Below are 17,377 nucleotides of genomic sequence, written 5' to 3'. Positions count from 1 at the left end.
TTGTTTCTGTCCTTTATGACTTCTTTTCCTTTCTTTCTTCCCTCTCATCTTCTCCCTCCCCTTTTTACCCCCTTGTCTCTCTAGTTATAATTCTCTCTTCTGCATTTCCCTCTTCTGTTGCTTTCTGATTTTATACTTATTTTTCACTCTATTTGGGGGGGGAGTTGTTTTTCCCAATCTTAAACTTTCCATTCTCTTTTCCCCCTTTCCTTTTTTCCCCCCATTTAAGATTACTTGTTCATTAAAGATGGCTTCTTCTTTGTCACAATCTTCTTGTTCTGCAGGCATTTCTTGTTGTTTCTCATAATTCCAAATCTCCATTTCTAAAAACTGAAATATGAAGCCAAAAGAACCTCTCCCTTCTTGTGCATCTTCTTTGTACTTTTTAAGTTCCATTTTCAGTTCTTCTAAAAGTGGAGCCATTTTAAACAGTTTTAAACAGCCACCCGATTGATTTTAGTCATTCAAAACAATAACCAAGAATCCAGAAATCATCAAGTAATCCAAATAGTCCTGAGTTATATCTTCTTATTTCTTTTTCAACTTTCTCTTCCTGGGGTTTTTGTTGCGATATTTCAGTTAGAATGTATCTTTTGGAATTCTTGTTGAGATTTTGCTGTAAGTTCTTTTTTAATTCCAGGCAGTCTCCTCCCTTCCAGATCCTGCCCTTTTATTCTTTTTCGCTCCTTTCCTGTTTTCAAAAGCTTTTAATTATCCAGAAATCTTTATTATCCCTTTGACTTTTTATTTTCAGCATTAAATGCCTATTGATGTCAAAGTGGATTTTTTTCCAATTTCTTACTTAAGTCTCTTAGCTGTCAGTACAGGAAAAGGAGAAAAAAACCAATTTTTTCCCCTTTTCCCTCTCCTTTGCAGCTTAAAAATCTTCTTAGGGAACAATGTTATTGTTTTTTAATAGTTTCAATTCCAGGGTACCTTATTTGTTGCTTTTGCTGTTTGACCCAGTCAACCAAAACTTTCTCCTCTTATCTTCCTCCTGCACATTCTTTTCCGGTCGAGTTCTTCTTTGTGTTGGCCATTTCTGACCACTGCTGCAACCGCCTTCGGGAAAGGAAGTAATGGCCAGCTGGGGAGGAGAGATGCGGCTCTCCTCAACCCTGCAGGCAGTCTCCCCCCTCTTCACCACCTCTACAGGGTGGCTTAGCCCCGAAACCAGCCGGCTCGGGGCGCTCCAGCGGCAAGCACGGATTAAAGCCTCGCAGAGACGAGGTTTCGGTCTGTCGCTGAAGAAGCTCAAACCGGAAGTTCCCGTTTTAAATCTCCTTGTAGCTATGCTGGAGGACTAAAGAAATGTAGGACAGGCTCCTTTACTAAACTGTGTGATGATTTTAAATAGCATTTGTATCAATGTTATTATTCAAGCTGGACTTCTGAAGAGTAACGAGCATAAAGCAGATACGCGCTACCTCAAAAACGTGCTTTATGCAAAAGCAGCGATGAACTCCACTTTATGAAAAATCAAGGACAGATACCCCAGAGCTTTGATGCATGCAATCAAAATTTCATTGAAGTAAAGTAGTGTAACTCAATAAAAACTCTTTTTAATACCTCTTCTATAAAGCACTCACATCTTTAATTGAAACTAGATTACTTCCAACAATTCACTCTTTGTATCTCTTCAGCTCTACTCCATTCTGGTAGCTGTTGAGACCTCTGACTATATTTAAATACCTTTGTGAACTCCCCTCCAGCTTGTATTTCATTGGTTTTCTTAGCGCAATCATGACTTAACTCTCTGTGTTACATTTTTACAGGAGTTGGGATGGATGAACAAACATTGTAAGATATATAAAGTTCAAGGAGTCATGGCAAGCAGTAGTTCCTCATGAACTTTGGCTGATCTCAAAAAAATCTAAGTAAAGTTGGACCTGACTATTATTGGGAATGGAGATCCCCTAAAAGCCCAGGCTGTAAGCTGGACTGGAATGTTTTCCGAGCACCTCAGATGCAAAGTCTTTTCTATTCTTTTGAGCTCAACTCAAGAGAGCCTGCTGAACTAGTGAATTCTTACCTGGATTGAACTGCTAAGGGACCGAGTGGCATATTTTAAATCAGTTGCCAACTGGTGGGCCACGGCCCACTTGTGGGCCGTGAGAAAATTTTGGTAGGCCGCAGAGAAATCTCACCCCCAGAGCACCCCCCCAAAGCAGTTAATCCAGGCTGCGCAGAAAGACAAGGCTGCACTGCCCACATGGGCCACAGAAACCTTCCCCACCCACTCACTCCTTATCCGGTAAACTTGCCTGCTAAAATGCTATTTTTCCTTTTTCCCACCATCATCTGTTCTGCTGTGCCAGGAGATTTAGATTAGCTGAGAAGGAGGAAATGGATGGATTTCTTGCTTTCTAGCTAGTCTTTAGATCTTCAGCTCAGCACAGCCAAACCTACCTTAGGACTGTAGGTTTGCTTGCAAGCAAATTCAGTGCAGACTCATGGCAAGCAAATTTGAGAGACTGAGCTAGCCGATGGCAGATAGATCACTGAATGCTTCTGTGAGCAACTCAATCTGCCTGCTTTGCCTGATTTTGGGTAAAAGTTGCTCTTTTTTAAAATAAAAAATTCAATATTTACATGCATGGTGTGTTGTGAGTTAATTTTGTGAGTTTGCTTGTTAGCAAATTTTATGAGTTTGCTTGCAAGCAAATTTTATGCGACAGACTGAGCTAGCCAATGGTAGATAGATAGATCTCTGAATGAATCTGTGATTCTGTGAGCAACTCAATCTGCCTGCTTAGCCTGATTTTGGGTAAAAGTTGCTCTTTTTTAAAAAAAAAATTCAATATTTATATAATTATAATATTTACATACAAGCCATGCCCAGCCAGTCACATGACCACCAAGCCACATCCACAAATTAGGCCACACCCACAGAACCAGTTAGTGGTCCCTGGGATCTAAAATTATGAGTTTGGTGGTCCCTGAGGTCCAAAAGATTGGCAACCCCTGTTTTAAATGACTGACAAAAGTATCTTTGCACATGGTTGTGTTGAAGTTTTGTTGCTTGACATTTTTCCTGGCCTGAATGTTTCTATTCAAAGTATTTTTTTCCTGTTAACAATGTTAGCACTTTCCTAATTTGATTAATGTGGACAATTTTTCATAACCTCAAAGACAAACACTGGTCTGATTAAAAGAAGTAGCTTGTCGGTTCCTGTTTCTGCAAAATTCTGTATTTAGACATCAAATAAGCGATGTTGTTTAATGTTCTTGCATATGCACAGAGGAAACCAAACAAAAATCCATTTGTTTCATAACTAATCACCTTTTTCTAAATCAATCTTCTGTGCTGCAAATAAGCTGAACAGCAAAATCTCCCGACAGTTGAACATACTGAGATATGAACAATTCTTTCCTCTTACGTACTGTCTTTCTTTCTGCAAGAATAAACAGAGCTGAATGTCTTTAATTAGAGTGTCCCATTTTACCAAAAACCTTGCAACTCTGAGTACTGATTTCAGAACAGGTCAGGATATTAAACCAAGGTGAAGCCACTTTTAATATGCTAATTTTGTTAGCTATAGTTTCCTGATTTGGGTGGAATACAAAGAGGGTATTAGATAGATCCCGGTATGAAAATTTGCATGAAAAGGGATGTGAACATTTGAAAATTTTGTATGAGGATGTTTGGGCTCATAAAGACTTCTGTATGGCTGTAAGCCAATATTTTTTTCATTGCTACTGCAATCAATTCAATTTTCTCCGATTCTGCTGGCAACGATCACATCAGTGATTTTACATAATTTACATGTAAATAATTTAGACATCAAATGTCCATTGGAGCTGGGCAGCTAATGAATTCAAATAAATAAATATACAATTATTTTTATTGTATAAATCCTATCTTTGATTGTTGCAGCGAGGTGTTAGTTGAATGCAATCACTGAATGTTGAACTCTGTAGGCTTTTGGATTGATCCATTTGAGATCCTTCCTGTACTTAGGAGGCAAGATAGCATTAGTTAAATATACTTCAGCAGAAATCTATAATGAAGAAAAAAACTTTTAATGAGGCATTTAGAAGAAAAAAGGCTTGGAAGTAACGTTTTCCTTGGGCTTGCTATGCACGAAAAAGCTTAGTCCTGATCTACGGTAGGCTTTAGGAGAACATCTCTTCTTTGAACATTAACATGTATTACTTTATCTTCTTTCCAGATATCACAGTAAGTTTGCTGTCCTTGGTGGTCACCGCATGTGGACTTGCTTTGTTTGGGGTATCTCTGTTTGTGTCCTGGAAGCTTTGTTGGGTTCCATGGCGAGAGCGTGGCCTACTAGGCAACAAAGACAAGCAGGAATCCTTGAACTACACAGACACAGAGACCAATGACCAAGACTATAGTGAGGAATTCCTGGGACAGCCAACTACCTACCCTGACGCTTCCATGAAAATTAGCCACACTTCTCCAGACATTCCATTGGACGCTAAGGCAGGGACCAAGGAGAACTGCATGCACAATGTTCGGATGCATCGACAAATCACAGAGCCAACACCTTCTGCTCGGTCAGTACACTGATATCTGTGTCAGGATAATGAAGTAGAAGACTGAAAAGGTCAATTCTTATCTTTCTATATCCTTAATGCCAAGGAGAAATATATGTGGGTAGGGTGGCATTTCCTTCCCTATTGTCTTACATTTCTTTTATTTGATGGGAAGCATCAAAGCAGAGATTCTAAGGATGCTCTTAAGGTGCAGGTTAGAAAATGCCTTGCTTTATCAACTTTAGGAGCTGAGTCTATAATTGGAGATGAAATTTTAAAAAAAATAGAAATCTGAGCAAAGAGAAATTAAGTATGGAGGTGATAAACAAACTAGATGCTTTTCCCCGGGCTTGAGCAAGATCCTATTCCTAAAAATAAAACAAACAAAAAAAGTAACCTAGCAATAGAAAGACAGTTATAAAAGACAGAGAAAGAAAGACTGAGGAAGAAAAATATGTAGTTTTTACCGAATTAGTCAAAGACAAAGTTGGAAAACCAAAAACAAATGTGTTTTTTTTCCATACAGAATTAGGCACTGGGCATGAAAAGATCTAATGAAACTTGCCCATAAATTGTTTGGTCTGTTTTATATCTAGATTAAAACTTAAAAGTATTATCAACAACTTTGACTCCTGAATCTCTTCTATAGGGTCAGTAGCATCCACATGAATTTGCTGCTTTCATTTTTGACCAAAGCAGGATTGATATGTTGCAGTCCATGGAGAAAAGAGTGGTTACCTTTACCACAGTGTTCTTGTCATCCACTTGACTCTGCTTGACTCATCCTGCACATGCCTAGTCTATTTGTGTTAAGATTCTTTGTCATTTTAAACATCCCATTCATGGGAAATCACAGGGTATTCTAACTGGGGACTTCTGAATAATGATTTGTCAGACAAATATTATCTGCAATATTTCACTTTTGGGAAGAATTAACTTTTTATTGAATCGCTGGTTAGAAAAAAAATAAAATAAGCTTCTAGTGCAGGGTCTCCTTCTTTCTCTCTCTTTATGCACTATAGCTGCCTTTAGACACAACCATCTTTTTTTTTAACAAAGAATTTGAATTGAAAATTAGATCCATAGAAATGAAAGGGTAGAAAGAAGGTTAGAAAAACACTTCTAATTCTAGCAAAAATCTTCTAATTTTTCAGAGAGGATTTAAAACTGTCACCAAAATCAATCTGCAATCATTTTTTCCCCAAAAGTATGTGCAATGTGACCAGATGTGTAGCATAACAATAGCATTTTAGGCTCATAGTATTTTACAGTGCTCTCTGGGAAGTTTACAATGTAAGCATTATTTGAATATTGCCCTCAACAATCTGGGTCCTCATTTTACCGACCTCAGAAGGATGGAAGCCTGAGTCTACCTTGAGCACCACCAGATCAAACTTCAGGCTGTGGGTAGAGTTTGCCTGTAATACTGCACTTTAATCACTGCGCCACCAGGGCTCATGTTTATGGGACTGTATCATCTGCCCCAAAATGGGCAGAGCAAATTAAATAGCTTATGAACTATATCATTCCTTTTATAAAATTAGTTGAAGCTGCATACATTCATGTAAACCAGTTCTGTCAAACTGGCAGCCCATGGACCAGATACGGCCCACGCAGGCCACACCCACCCCAGCTCCACAAAGGTGAAAAACATCATGATACGGCACGATACAGCCAGGGGCGGGATCCGACAGAGTTAACTACCAGTTCGGTGATTTACGAGCTTCGGTGATTTACTATGTGCTTCCCTGCATGCTGCCAGCCCGCGCCTGTAAATCATCATCAGCACGCTGCATGCAGAGAAGCAGTCTTTGAAAAAGCCCTTTTTTCCTGCTTTTTAAACTGCAGCTGTGCCTCGCACGGCAGCTGAAGTTGAAAAAAATCAGGAAATAAAGGTCAGGTAAGAGCCTGGGTGGGCAGGTGGGCAAAAACATCAGCAGACATAGAACTGTGCATAATACCACAGAGCAAGAGACAGATCTGTTTATCTTGGTTCAATGTCACTGCACATGAAGTGGTGTAGAAACACAATAAATTATTTTATACATTGTTCACAACAAAAAATGGGTTAATAGAAGCCTTAACACTAGTATCCAAGCATAAGGGAACATACTCAAGCCTTAATTGGTAGTTAATCATATAGAATTCAATGAGTCCTACACCCAGGCAAGTATATTTAGGACCTGTTGAGTCAGAATGGGAGCCTTTTTCTGCTCTTCATTCATTCATTCATTCATTCATTCATTCATTCATTCATTCATTCATTTAAAACATATAGCTGCCCATCTTTCAGACAATCCTGGGTGGGTCTCAGTAAAATCATATAAATTTTGTAGAGGCTTTCTACCAATTTCAGTATTTTGGTTTTATTCATTAGCATGGAAAGCCTCCATTGATGGGAGGAAGAGTTCCATCGGAAATAGTCATAAATGCAATACTAAAGAGTCTTAAAGATCCACCTCACTTGGTTGTTCATGAAGACAGGAATGTTGTTATACTTATTATAAAGTAATAAAGCAGGGTTATTGTTAAAAAAAATGGAATAAATGAATGAATACACTTAAAATGTTCTTCTTTTAGTTTGTAATGTGTAGGAAAGGAATGCAGCATTGATTGATGCTCACACATGAAAAGTCACCTTGCTGCAAGAATTTAGGGACCCTGGAAGCAAACTTGATCAACAAAACAAAATGTGTGTGTGTGTGTGTGTTGCAGGAACAATCTTCCATTTACAGGCCATGTATAGCAAGAGCCATTTTCTAAACCAGATAAAATTGCCAACTGTAGTATGTGAAAGCCGTCCCAATTTAATCTTGCAAAGTATGCTCATTTGCACTTATCTCTGCTGCGGTGAGTCCTGATGCATCTCTGCAAAGATGTCAGCAAAAATAGAACAGGTTAATAAAACACTTCTGAGAGTAAGAAATGGGAAGTGTTAGGTTTTAGCCACAGCTTTGATTGAGTGGGAAGCATGTGAAGTCACCAAGGGGGACTGACTGAATATCAAGGGGATCATCACAAAAAGGTGGGAGCATTAATGGCAGTGGGCAGAACCAAGAGAAACATTATCCAGGCTATATAAAACTTGTGTCTGGATTGTTATATTGCTGAAAATGACCAATCCCAAAGCTAATGAGACATGGCAAATAGGATTATGCCCAGCGTTCAAAAGGAGTGCTTCGTAAAGCACATTTACATTACATTTACGTGCAAGCCCATTTTCTTGAAGCATTATGGCCACAACATCCTCTGATAGGATTGTAATGGCTTGGATGGCTGCTTCAACTGCGTGGACATGTACCTGAGACCCCCAGGGAAGCAACTATCCATGTACCCACAGGCTTTTGAAGTGCTTACAGTGAATTGCAGAGGATTCAGGGAGCTGTTTAACCTTCAAGGAGGGGTGCATTGTTCACACTAATATACTATACAGATAGTCCTTGGCTTATGTCCGGTCACTTAGTGACCATTCAAAGTTATGGTGGACCTTCTAAAACAGGGGTCCCTAATTCCCGGTCCATGAACCGACATGGGCTGTGGCATGCCAGAAACCGGGCCACACAAACAAGCGAAGCCTCATCTACAGGATGCAGGCAGCATGCGAAACCACGCCTTCTCCGGCCCATAGAAAAAACTGTCCATGGAATCAGTCCTTGTGCCGAAAAGGTTGGGGGCCACTGCTCTAAAAGGTACGTACAATGAAGTTCAATAGTCCAGGGATGACTGCTCCCCTGCAGTCACGTATTTTGGGTGCTTGGCAGCTAGCCCATAGGTATGGCTGTTAGCAACATTCTGTGGTCGCATGGCCAATTTAAAGACTGCCTCATTTGACGACTGCCACAAAAAAAGGTGATGAAATTGAATCATTCACATGATGACCAGCATCAGGATTATCTTGATTTATGTCTATAATGGGCAGTCTCCATTATGGTCATAAGTAGAAGACTACCTGTGTGAAGTGTGGCAACTTTAAAACAGGCATATCCTGACAAAGTGCTCCTTTCAAATGCTTTGCATGGCCTGATAGATACACAACAGAAAAGCTGTTTGCCTCCATTTACATTAATAAAAGGTGCACCAGCTGCCTCTGCAAAATGAAGTATTCTTATAAACTCTCCAAAGTACCACCATTGATACCATAATGGTGGATGATAATCCGTTGTGACATAATCTGTCATACATTTATCTCACCCAGTTAATTTGGTGCTTAGACCATACCTTGTAGCAATGAAATCCTGCAAATTACGATAGTTACTAGTATTCATCAATTTCCTGAATCTGCTAATTTTTTCCAACTATGATTCCAGAATCCTTTTCTTTCTTTTTTCTTTCTTTTTTTTTTCTTTTTCGTGGTCTAGGGCCTTATTTCTGGGTTTGCTAATTTGATGCCCATTTATCAAAGAAGAAGCATGATCTTTTTGCAGTCAGTTAAGTGCAAAGATGGTTTGATGATAGTAAAAATACTAACTTAACCTTAACTCATTACCTCCAGTATATTTTTAGTGCTGGGTGAGGAGTTTTGCGTCCTAGTATTCAGGAGTTTATTATACTTGAAAAAGGGTTATGCGTAGTGTAGAGAGATTTGGCTGTGAACTATTGGCTATTTTGGACAACATTCTGAGGCAGGTCAAATAAGGAAAAAGTTATAAATGTCGTTTTCTGATGATATTATGTTTTGATACTTTAAGGCAGGAACTTGAAGGATTGAGGTGGGGCAAAGAAACATATATATTTTTCAGAAGCTTCCCCAAAGTTGAAAATCCCATTAGTCTGTGTTACTCCATTTTACATAAGAAGGCTGCAGTCCTACTGCATTTATTTCTCAAAATAAATCTCACTAAGCTCAATTGGAGTATCATTTTAATAATCATGTTTAGGATTTTACTGTGCAAATAGCAATGTATCCTAACATTCAAAAAAGGAGGAAAAAGTATTTTTACAGGTGGCATTGTATCAGCTAGGGGAGGAGGAAAGGATGTTGCAGTGAACCTTTCTGGTGATGTTTGTATGTCTGTGTGTGATTTTATTGTTTAACAACCTGTAAATGAGGATGCAGCACGATAATACCCACTAGAAAACAAAATCAGTTTTGTGCGCATTATGAGACGCTGAAGTACTCATATCCCTGTTTCTTTTTCTGAAATCTTGGCAGGTATGATTTATTTATGACTGCTTTCTTTTGTTTATCTTGTTGCTTTTGACTTCTAGCAAATTTTACAACTGGATTGTCTCTCCTCCGCCTGCTGGAAAGATGACTGGTACAGGAAAAACTGAACAAAAGAACATTTCTTTGCTATTTTTCAGCATTTAAAAAAAAATAATTTATGATGTCTTACCCTGAGATTCTTTAATAGAAGTTTGGGGGATATTCTGAAAATTATCTTAGAAAGTAGGGCCATAATTACAAGATACTCTGTGTTCTAGAAGGTTGGTCAATGAATTAATATGGTTCCTGCTGGATTCTCTTCCGAACATCAGACATTCCAAGTGCAATTTGTAGATGAGTTTACCTGCAAATGTTCTTTTGCATAATTTTTTACTCTTCAGTTTGGCAGTCATTCAAATGTACAAGGATTCACCCCACTGCCAATAACAGTGCAAGTATAAACTGGAACCATCAGGAACGTTCCCAACATATTTTTTTAATTATTATTTTCCCTTTTTGTAAGATACATTTGTGCTGTAATTTCTTACGTTACTGAGAGTAGAGTAAAGGTAGGAGGCAGTGGCATATTTGATCATTGAAGCAACTCATTTTGAAATTGCCCTTCAGTGTCTATAGCCAATTTGGTGTAGTGGTTAAAGCAGGGCTGTCAAACTCATGTTGTCACAGCATCGTCATGTGACGTATCAGGACTTTCCCCCCCCCCTTCGCTAATCTGAGCGTGGATATGGCCAGGGTGTGATGCATCTGGCCCATGGGCCAGGAGTTTGACAACCCTGGGTTTAAGCATCAGATTAGGAGACTGTGAATTCTATTCTTCCATCAGCCACAAAGTCAACTGGGTGGAATTGGGCCAGTCCTCTCAGCCGTAGAAGGAGGAACTGGCAAACCACTTCTGAAAAATGCAGTCAAGAAAGATGCAGGAGGCCATCGCCACAAGCCAAAACTGACATGAAGGCACTATTTTCCCCCTCCATTGTTGCTCCTCGGCCAACATGAACCTCCGCCAACATGGCAGTAGCAACTGGACTCCATACCCACCACCAGTGCCTACGCCAGTGAGGAATGCCCCTTCCCACTCTCTACAGTTAGTTCTCCACTTACAACAATTCATTTACTGACCGTTCAAAGTTACAGTGGCACTGAAAAAAAAGTAACTTATGACAATTTGTCACACTTATGACCATTGCAGCATCCCCATGGATCATGCAATCAAAATCCAGGCGCTTGGCAACTGACATGTATTTATGACGGTTGCAGTGTCTCGGGGTCATGTGACCTTCTGACCTTTTGTGACCTTTTTGTGACCTTCTGACACGCAAAGTCAAGGGGAAGCCAGATTATCTTGATAACCCTGTTACTAACTTAACAACTGCAGTGATTCACTTAACAACTGTGGCAGGAAATGTTGTAAAACGGGGCAAAACTCCCTTAAATATTTCACCTAGTAACAAAAATTTTGGGCTCCATTGTGGTCATAAATTGAGGACTATCTGTACCTCACTGATTTAAGCCACCCAAATAATCTGTGCCATTGATCCAACTGGTTGTTTTACATATATTTAGCCCATGTGTGAATCATGGGGAAAATGTTCTCCAAACTGATTCTAATTCTGCTTAGAAATAGAGACCCTCATCTCAAATATTGCAATCTTGCAAGCAATCCCAAATATAAGAATAATCAAGTGTTAGTTCCAAGCCAGCAGAACAGGAAATATTATTTCTGTTATCAGCAAGGCTTATGATTCCTTCTCAAATTCCATACCTATTGAATCTCTGAATATTGTGATATCTTTAAGATTTGTATTCAGATATCCTAAATGTCAGGACATTAATTGGCATGTCTCCTTTTTACATGTTATATACATTAGGTGTAATGAAATATTATATGATTTGTGCACAGTATAGCTTTTTGGGGGGAGATTTCTACATTTAGCATAACATTTTTTTTAAATTAAAAAAAAAATGATGCCTGATCATACAAAGAGCAGGAAAATTAAAAAGTAACTGAGGTTAATCTGATTGGATGATTTGTAGCTGGAGAAATCAACACACCAAAATGTTTCTGTAATAGCCCGATTGATAGAAGTGGCCAGGCTCCAAAAGCTACCCCAAAGCCTAGCAGTCTTTTTTAAAAGCTAAAGGGGAAATAGGAATTCCCTTAGGAAACTCAAAATATTAGTTACTATGGTAGTCAAAACAGGGGCCATCTGGACTGTTTGCAAATTATTGAAATGCACCAATTCAATAACCTTCCAAAACAATTGTTATAGTTTCTGTGAGTGAGAGGGAATCTCTCTCTCTCTCTCTTTCTCTCTCCCCTCCCTCCCTCTCTCCTCACTCCCACTCCCATTCTCCCTCTCCCCCAATAAAGTATTCTACTGTTGGCCAATAATCACACTTGGCCAATAAAGCGTTCTGTTCCGTTCTGTTCTTCTCTCTTTATAATAGTTGTTTTTTTTAATTACAGAGCAAGAAATAAATGCAATCAATCAACCAATCAATATATTTTGCTTTAATTTAAGGCACAATTCAATACGAAGACAGCTCAATCTCTCAAATCCTGACTTCAACATCCAACAGATCCAGAAGCAGGAACAGCTGACGGGCATCGGACGCATCAAGCCAGAGCTATATAAGCAAAGATCAGTAGACACCGATGATGGTCGGAGAAATAATAGCAAGTCTTGTGGGAAAATCAATTTCATTGTAAAATATGATTGTGACTTAGAACAACTTATAGTGAAGATTCACAAAGCTGTCAGCCTGCCAGCAAAGGATTTTTCTGGAACTTCAGACCCTTATGTCAAGATCTACTTACTTCCAGATAGGAAAACAAAACATCAGACTAAAGTACATAGAAAAACTCTTAACCCAGTATTTGATGAAGTTTTTTTATTTCCTGTTCCTTACAAAGATTTGAGTTCAAGAAAACTTCATTTTTCTGTCTATGACTTTGACCGCTTCTCCAGGCATGACTTGATTGGCCAAGTGATAGTGGATAATTTTTTAGAGTTATCTGACTTTCCTAGGGAATGTAATATTTGGAAGGATATTGAATATGTCACAAATGTAAGTATATCCTTTTTTTATTCTGAAATTCACTATTTTATTACATCTCTTTTGCAAACCAAATGGAAAACAATCCAGGATACATCAACCTAGTGCAAACCTCAGTAATAAGTGTATCGTTCATACAGGAATTACTTTCTTATTACAAATATATTTGTCCCTTACAGGTAATCCTCAATGTATGACCACAATTTAGCAGAACATTTCTGTTGCTAAGCGAGACAGTGGTTAAGTGAAATTTGTCCCATTTTGTGACCTTTCTTGCCACAGTTCTTAAGTGAATCACTGTAGTTGTTAACTTAGTAATACAGTTGTTAAGTGAATCTGACTTTCCATTGACTTTGTTTATCAGAAGGTCACAAAAGGTGATCATGTGACCACAGGACACTGCAACTATCATAAATATGAGTCAATTGCCAAACATCTTGTCAAGTGGTACTCCATTCAAAATCCAAGAAAGACACTCTTAGACTCCATTAATATAGAGAAAAGAACTTTTACTGGAAATCAAGTGGTAGCATCAAAGGAATTCTAAATCTGAGGATTTACGTGCTACAAAGTGATGGCAATGTTCCCACCCACAATAGTTCAAACTGTCCATCCAATCGAAGATGTGTATAATGTCATGTGGGTCATCTTCAGGTGGTGATGCAGACATCTGGCTGTTGACCGTGGCCAATTTTGATAAAGTCTCACAGTTGCACAGTAAGCAAGCAAATAAGCATAAGCAATAAAGTTTTTTCCCCAAGTTATACAGTTCATTCTTCAACACATCCAGCACATTCCCCACACCCACAAAGACCAATACTTTCCCCTCCCCCCATTACTATGGCAGCCGAAAGATGCAAAGGAAAGGAAAGGAATCTTGACGGCTGACATTCGGCCTTCCTGCAAAAGAGGCATTAGCCCTAAAAGAGAAGAAAAAATGCAAGATAATATAATAATATACATTTCATAAACAATACAAAACTTAAGGTTTGTCAGGATGTTTCGCTCGAAATGAACGAAAGATCTCGTTCATGAACATCTCGTTCATTTACCCATTCTGACTGAGAAGGGGGGAAATGCTTCCAAACAACCAAATATTGGAGTCGACCTCTTTGTTTTCTTGAGTCCAAAATTTCTTTACCCTCAAAATGTTGTTCACCCTCAATCAACAGAGGTACCGGAGGATTGACCTGAGCAGGTCTCAAGTCATATGTATGTTCAGGTTTTAATAAACTAACATGAAAAACAGGGTGAATCTGCCTAAGGGTCTTAGATAATTGCAATTGGACTGTCACAGGATTCACTATTTGTTCAATTGGGAAAGGTCCAACATTTTTAGGTCCCCATTTTTTAGACTTTTATGTACTTTGTAAATATCTAGTGGACAAGAAAACTTTGTCCCCTACTTGATATTGTATTTGTGGAGCTCTCTTTTTATCAGCTTGTTTCTTATGTGCTTTATGAGCGTCCAATGCTTTATGGCTAACCAGCCAGGTAAGCTGGAGTTGGGTTATCCACTCACTTAATGATGGAACATTGGGTTTCTCCTGTGGAAGTTCGGGTATGAGTACAAAGTCTTGCCCCGAAGCTACTTTAAATGGGGTAAAACCAGTACTATTGTGAACTGAGTTGTTATATGCTACCTCTACAAACAGTAAGAGGTCCGACCAATCATCTTGTTGATAATTTATGAAGCATCTAAGATATTGCTCCAATACTGAGTTAGTTCTCTCACAAGCCTCATTGGTTTGTGGGTGATGGGCTGAGCTTAAGTCTTGGGCAGAGCCTAATAACTTCAGGAATGCTTTCCAAAAGTTCGATGTGAATTGGACACCTCTATCTGAAATTATTCGTTCAGGAATACCATGCAACCTATAAACATGTAAAATAAACATTTTAGTCAAGTTTTTTGCCGATGGGATTTTTGCACAAGGTATGAAATGTACTTGTTTGGAAAACAAGTCCATTACCACCCAAATAATTGTATGTCCCCCACTTTCAGGTAATTCCACTATAAAGTCCATAGAAATTTCTTTCCATGGAGCAGTCAGCCTTGCTACATTTTGTAATAAGCCAGCCAGTTTAACAAGTGGCCATTTGGCTGAAGCACAAATAGGACAACTAGCCATGTAAGCTTCAATGTCCTTTTTTAAAGTAGGCCACCCAAATTGCCGTTTAACCAAATGTAGGGTTTTTACAAACCCAAAATGTCCAGCAGCTTTTGAATCGTGAGCTTGTTTTAAAATGGAGATTCTCAACTTTGCTGGCACGTGCAATTTGGCCTCCACCCGTGCTAATCCATCTCTAACCGTACAGTCATTTGAGTGGGTCAGGAACCAATCATCTAGTTTTAAAGCTTTTAACTGTGCAGACAAATCTTTTGACAGATCAACATCTCCCTTTCTCTGGGCTCTAGTAACCATTGGAGCTGCTAATTGTTTAGTCAGGACAATGGGGCAGATCATTTCCGGGTGGACACTATTATATTGAGGTAAGCTAGACAGTGCATCCGCCCTAAAGTTCTCCCCCCCTCCCCCTGGAATGCACTTCAATGAGAAATTAAACTGTTTGAAGTACTGTGCCCAGCATACTTGCTTAGGCAACAATTTTTTGAGGCGTTTTTAGAGCCTTTAAGTTTTTATGATCTGTCCACATCTCAAAAGGATGTTTTGCCCCCTCAAGAAAATGCCTCCAGGTTAATAGAGCCCAACGGACAGCAAAAGCTTCCTTTTCCCAAATGGCCCATCTTCTTTCCATCTTGGTTAGTTTACAGGAGGTGTATGCACACAGTTGCAGAGTTCCTGCCTTATTTGCTTATAGTAACACTGCCCCCACTGCTATATCACTCGCATCAGCTTGGATTATGAAAGGGGCGTCCATGTCCGAGTTCTTTAGCACTAATTCAGCTGCAAAAAGTCATTTTAACTTTTCAAAAGCAGCTTGGCACTCCATAGATCACTCCAGTGGTTGACTGGGTGGACTTTGATCACGTCACCAGAGGGATGGTGCAATGGTTGTAAGTATGAAAAACAGTCATAAATCACTCTTTCCTGTGCTATTCTAAGTTCAAACAGTCGCTAAATGAACTGTTGTAAAGTTGAGGACTACCTGTATTTCTGAACTCCCCTTCTAAATATTAGAAGTCTGTGGAGATCACCTGATCACTCATGGGGCCTAAATCAGAGATCAGAGAAGAGCCCAACTTATTCCTGATAATTTTGAAGATAATTTAATCTGACTCAATATTTCAGCAGTATTAACATTTGCCATGGCTACAGTAAGAGTACAATTATGAAGAATATTGTACTCATCTTATTTATTTTTTATTTTATTTATTTATTTGTCGAGCATGTATTAGATAACAGATATGAGTATAAACATGATTATTAATACATGAAATGGATAAGAATAAAAGGGAACATTAGGACAGGGACGGTAGGAATGTTCGTGCGCTTATGCTTATATTCCCATAGTATAGCTGTGTTCCTTTCCTAAAATAATAGGTTTACATTAACTGTATATAGGAACTGTATATAGGAACAAAGTTTTCCAAATTTCATTGAAAGCGATGCAGTATTCATCCCATTACACTCTTTTAAAATATTTTCAAAAAACTGTTGTATATGGGAAGATATTGACAAATGTATCTTTTCTTTTATGTATACAGAGAGCATTTGCACCAAGACAAATTCCTTGTGTGTCCAATCACACTTGGCCAATAAAGAATTCTAATTCTAATATAATTCACTTTATAACCATTTAGTTTGCAAGGTTCACTCGGACTTGATGGCCGTTGAATCCAATACTCCTCCTTGATATCATGACACTTTGTATAAAATCTCAGAGTTGGAACAGAGGAGGCAGACTCACAATTTTGCTCTTCTGAAAATATTTTTTAAATTATTTTGCTTTTTGTTGTATTGCAGGTTTTTGAGCCATACAAATATAAGTAATAAAATAAATAAAAGTCAGTGCAAATCCCTATAAAGTTCTATGCTTATTATCTTGGATTTCCTGACAATAGATGCTATTTTACAAATGATGATAATTATTTAGACATTCATAGATTTCTGCAGACTTTGTTTCTGAATTCATGAAACTTCAGCATTCGTTTCCCCAAACTTTCTAGAATCCATCTTGAGTTTATAACCTAAGGAGCCAAAGTGTATTTCTCTTAACTTTTTTGAAGCTCTGTAAGCCCTTTTACACATGCGTTCCACAATTGATATTAATATCTGCTAGTTTGGTCCCTTTTCAATTGTTAAGAAAGGAAAACCACACATTTATTTGCCATTTATTGTAGGGAGCCACAAAGATGATCTTGGGAAAGCTAGGCAGAAGGAGTGATGGTTACAAAAACAAAATTATATGTTAAGTTCAAGCAATAATTCAAATATGAGAAAGAACCTCGGATTGATTCCTTTCTAATTCTTTATAAGAGATATGGAGGAGAGAACTCAAATCAGGCTTTCAAGATTCTATTATTATAGTATGTTTCTATACAGTCTGTGTCACATTTGTGAGGATTGTTTCCTGACCTAGCCTATGTCTAAGGGATGAATATAGGTGGTTCAGGAAATATAAGTTATTTCTGAAGCTTTCTTCCTTTCTTTCAGTGTGATATGTGTGATATTGCTATATTCAGAAAGATATTGC

At 38.5% G+C, this 17,377-nt stretch overlaps 1 protein-coding gene across 3 annotated transcripts in view; it reads left to right on the top strand.

Annotated features, from left to right (window-relative positions):
* SYT9 (synaptotagmin 9) overlaps positions 1 to 17,377 on the top strand; it is a 116,257-nt gene that overhangs the window by 65,976 nt on the left and 32,904 nt on the right. For all 3 annotated transcript variants that reach the window (XM_026664813.2, XM_026664814.2, XM_087951027.1), the window contains exons 2-3: positions 4,173 to 4,518; positions 12,187 to 12,733. In XM_026664813.2, coding sequence (XP_026520598.2) covers positions 4,173 to 4,518; positions 12,187 to 12,733 — 893 coding nt within the window. The remainder of the gene's footprint in view (positions 1 to 4,172; positions 4,519 to 12,186; positions 12,734 to 17,377) is intronic.

This window comes from Notechis scutatus, chromosome 1 (assembly GCF_049901735.1).
Source record: "Notechis scutatus isolate UNSWTSFEM ecotype Mainland chromosome 1, rNotScu1.2, whole genome shotgun sequence".
NCBI classification, from domain to species: Eukaryota; Metazoa; Chordata; class Lepidosauria; order Squamata; family Elapidae; genus Notechis; species Notechis scutatus.
Note: the sequence above shows the minus strand (reverse complement) of the source record. Positions and strands in the feature narration are given on the sequence as shown.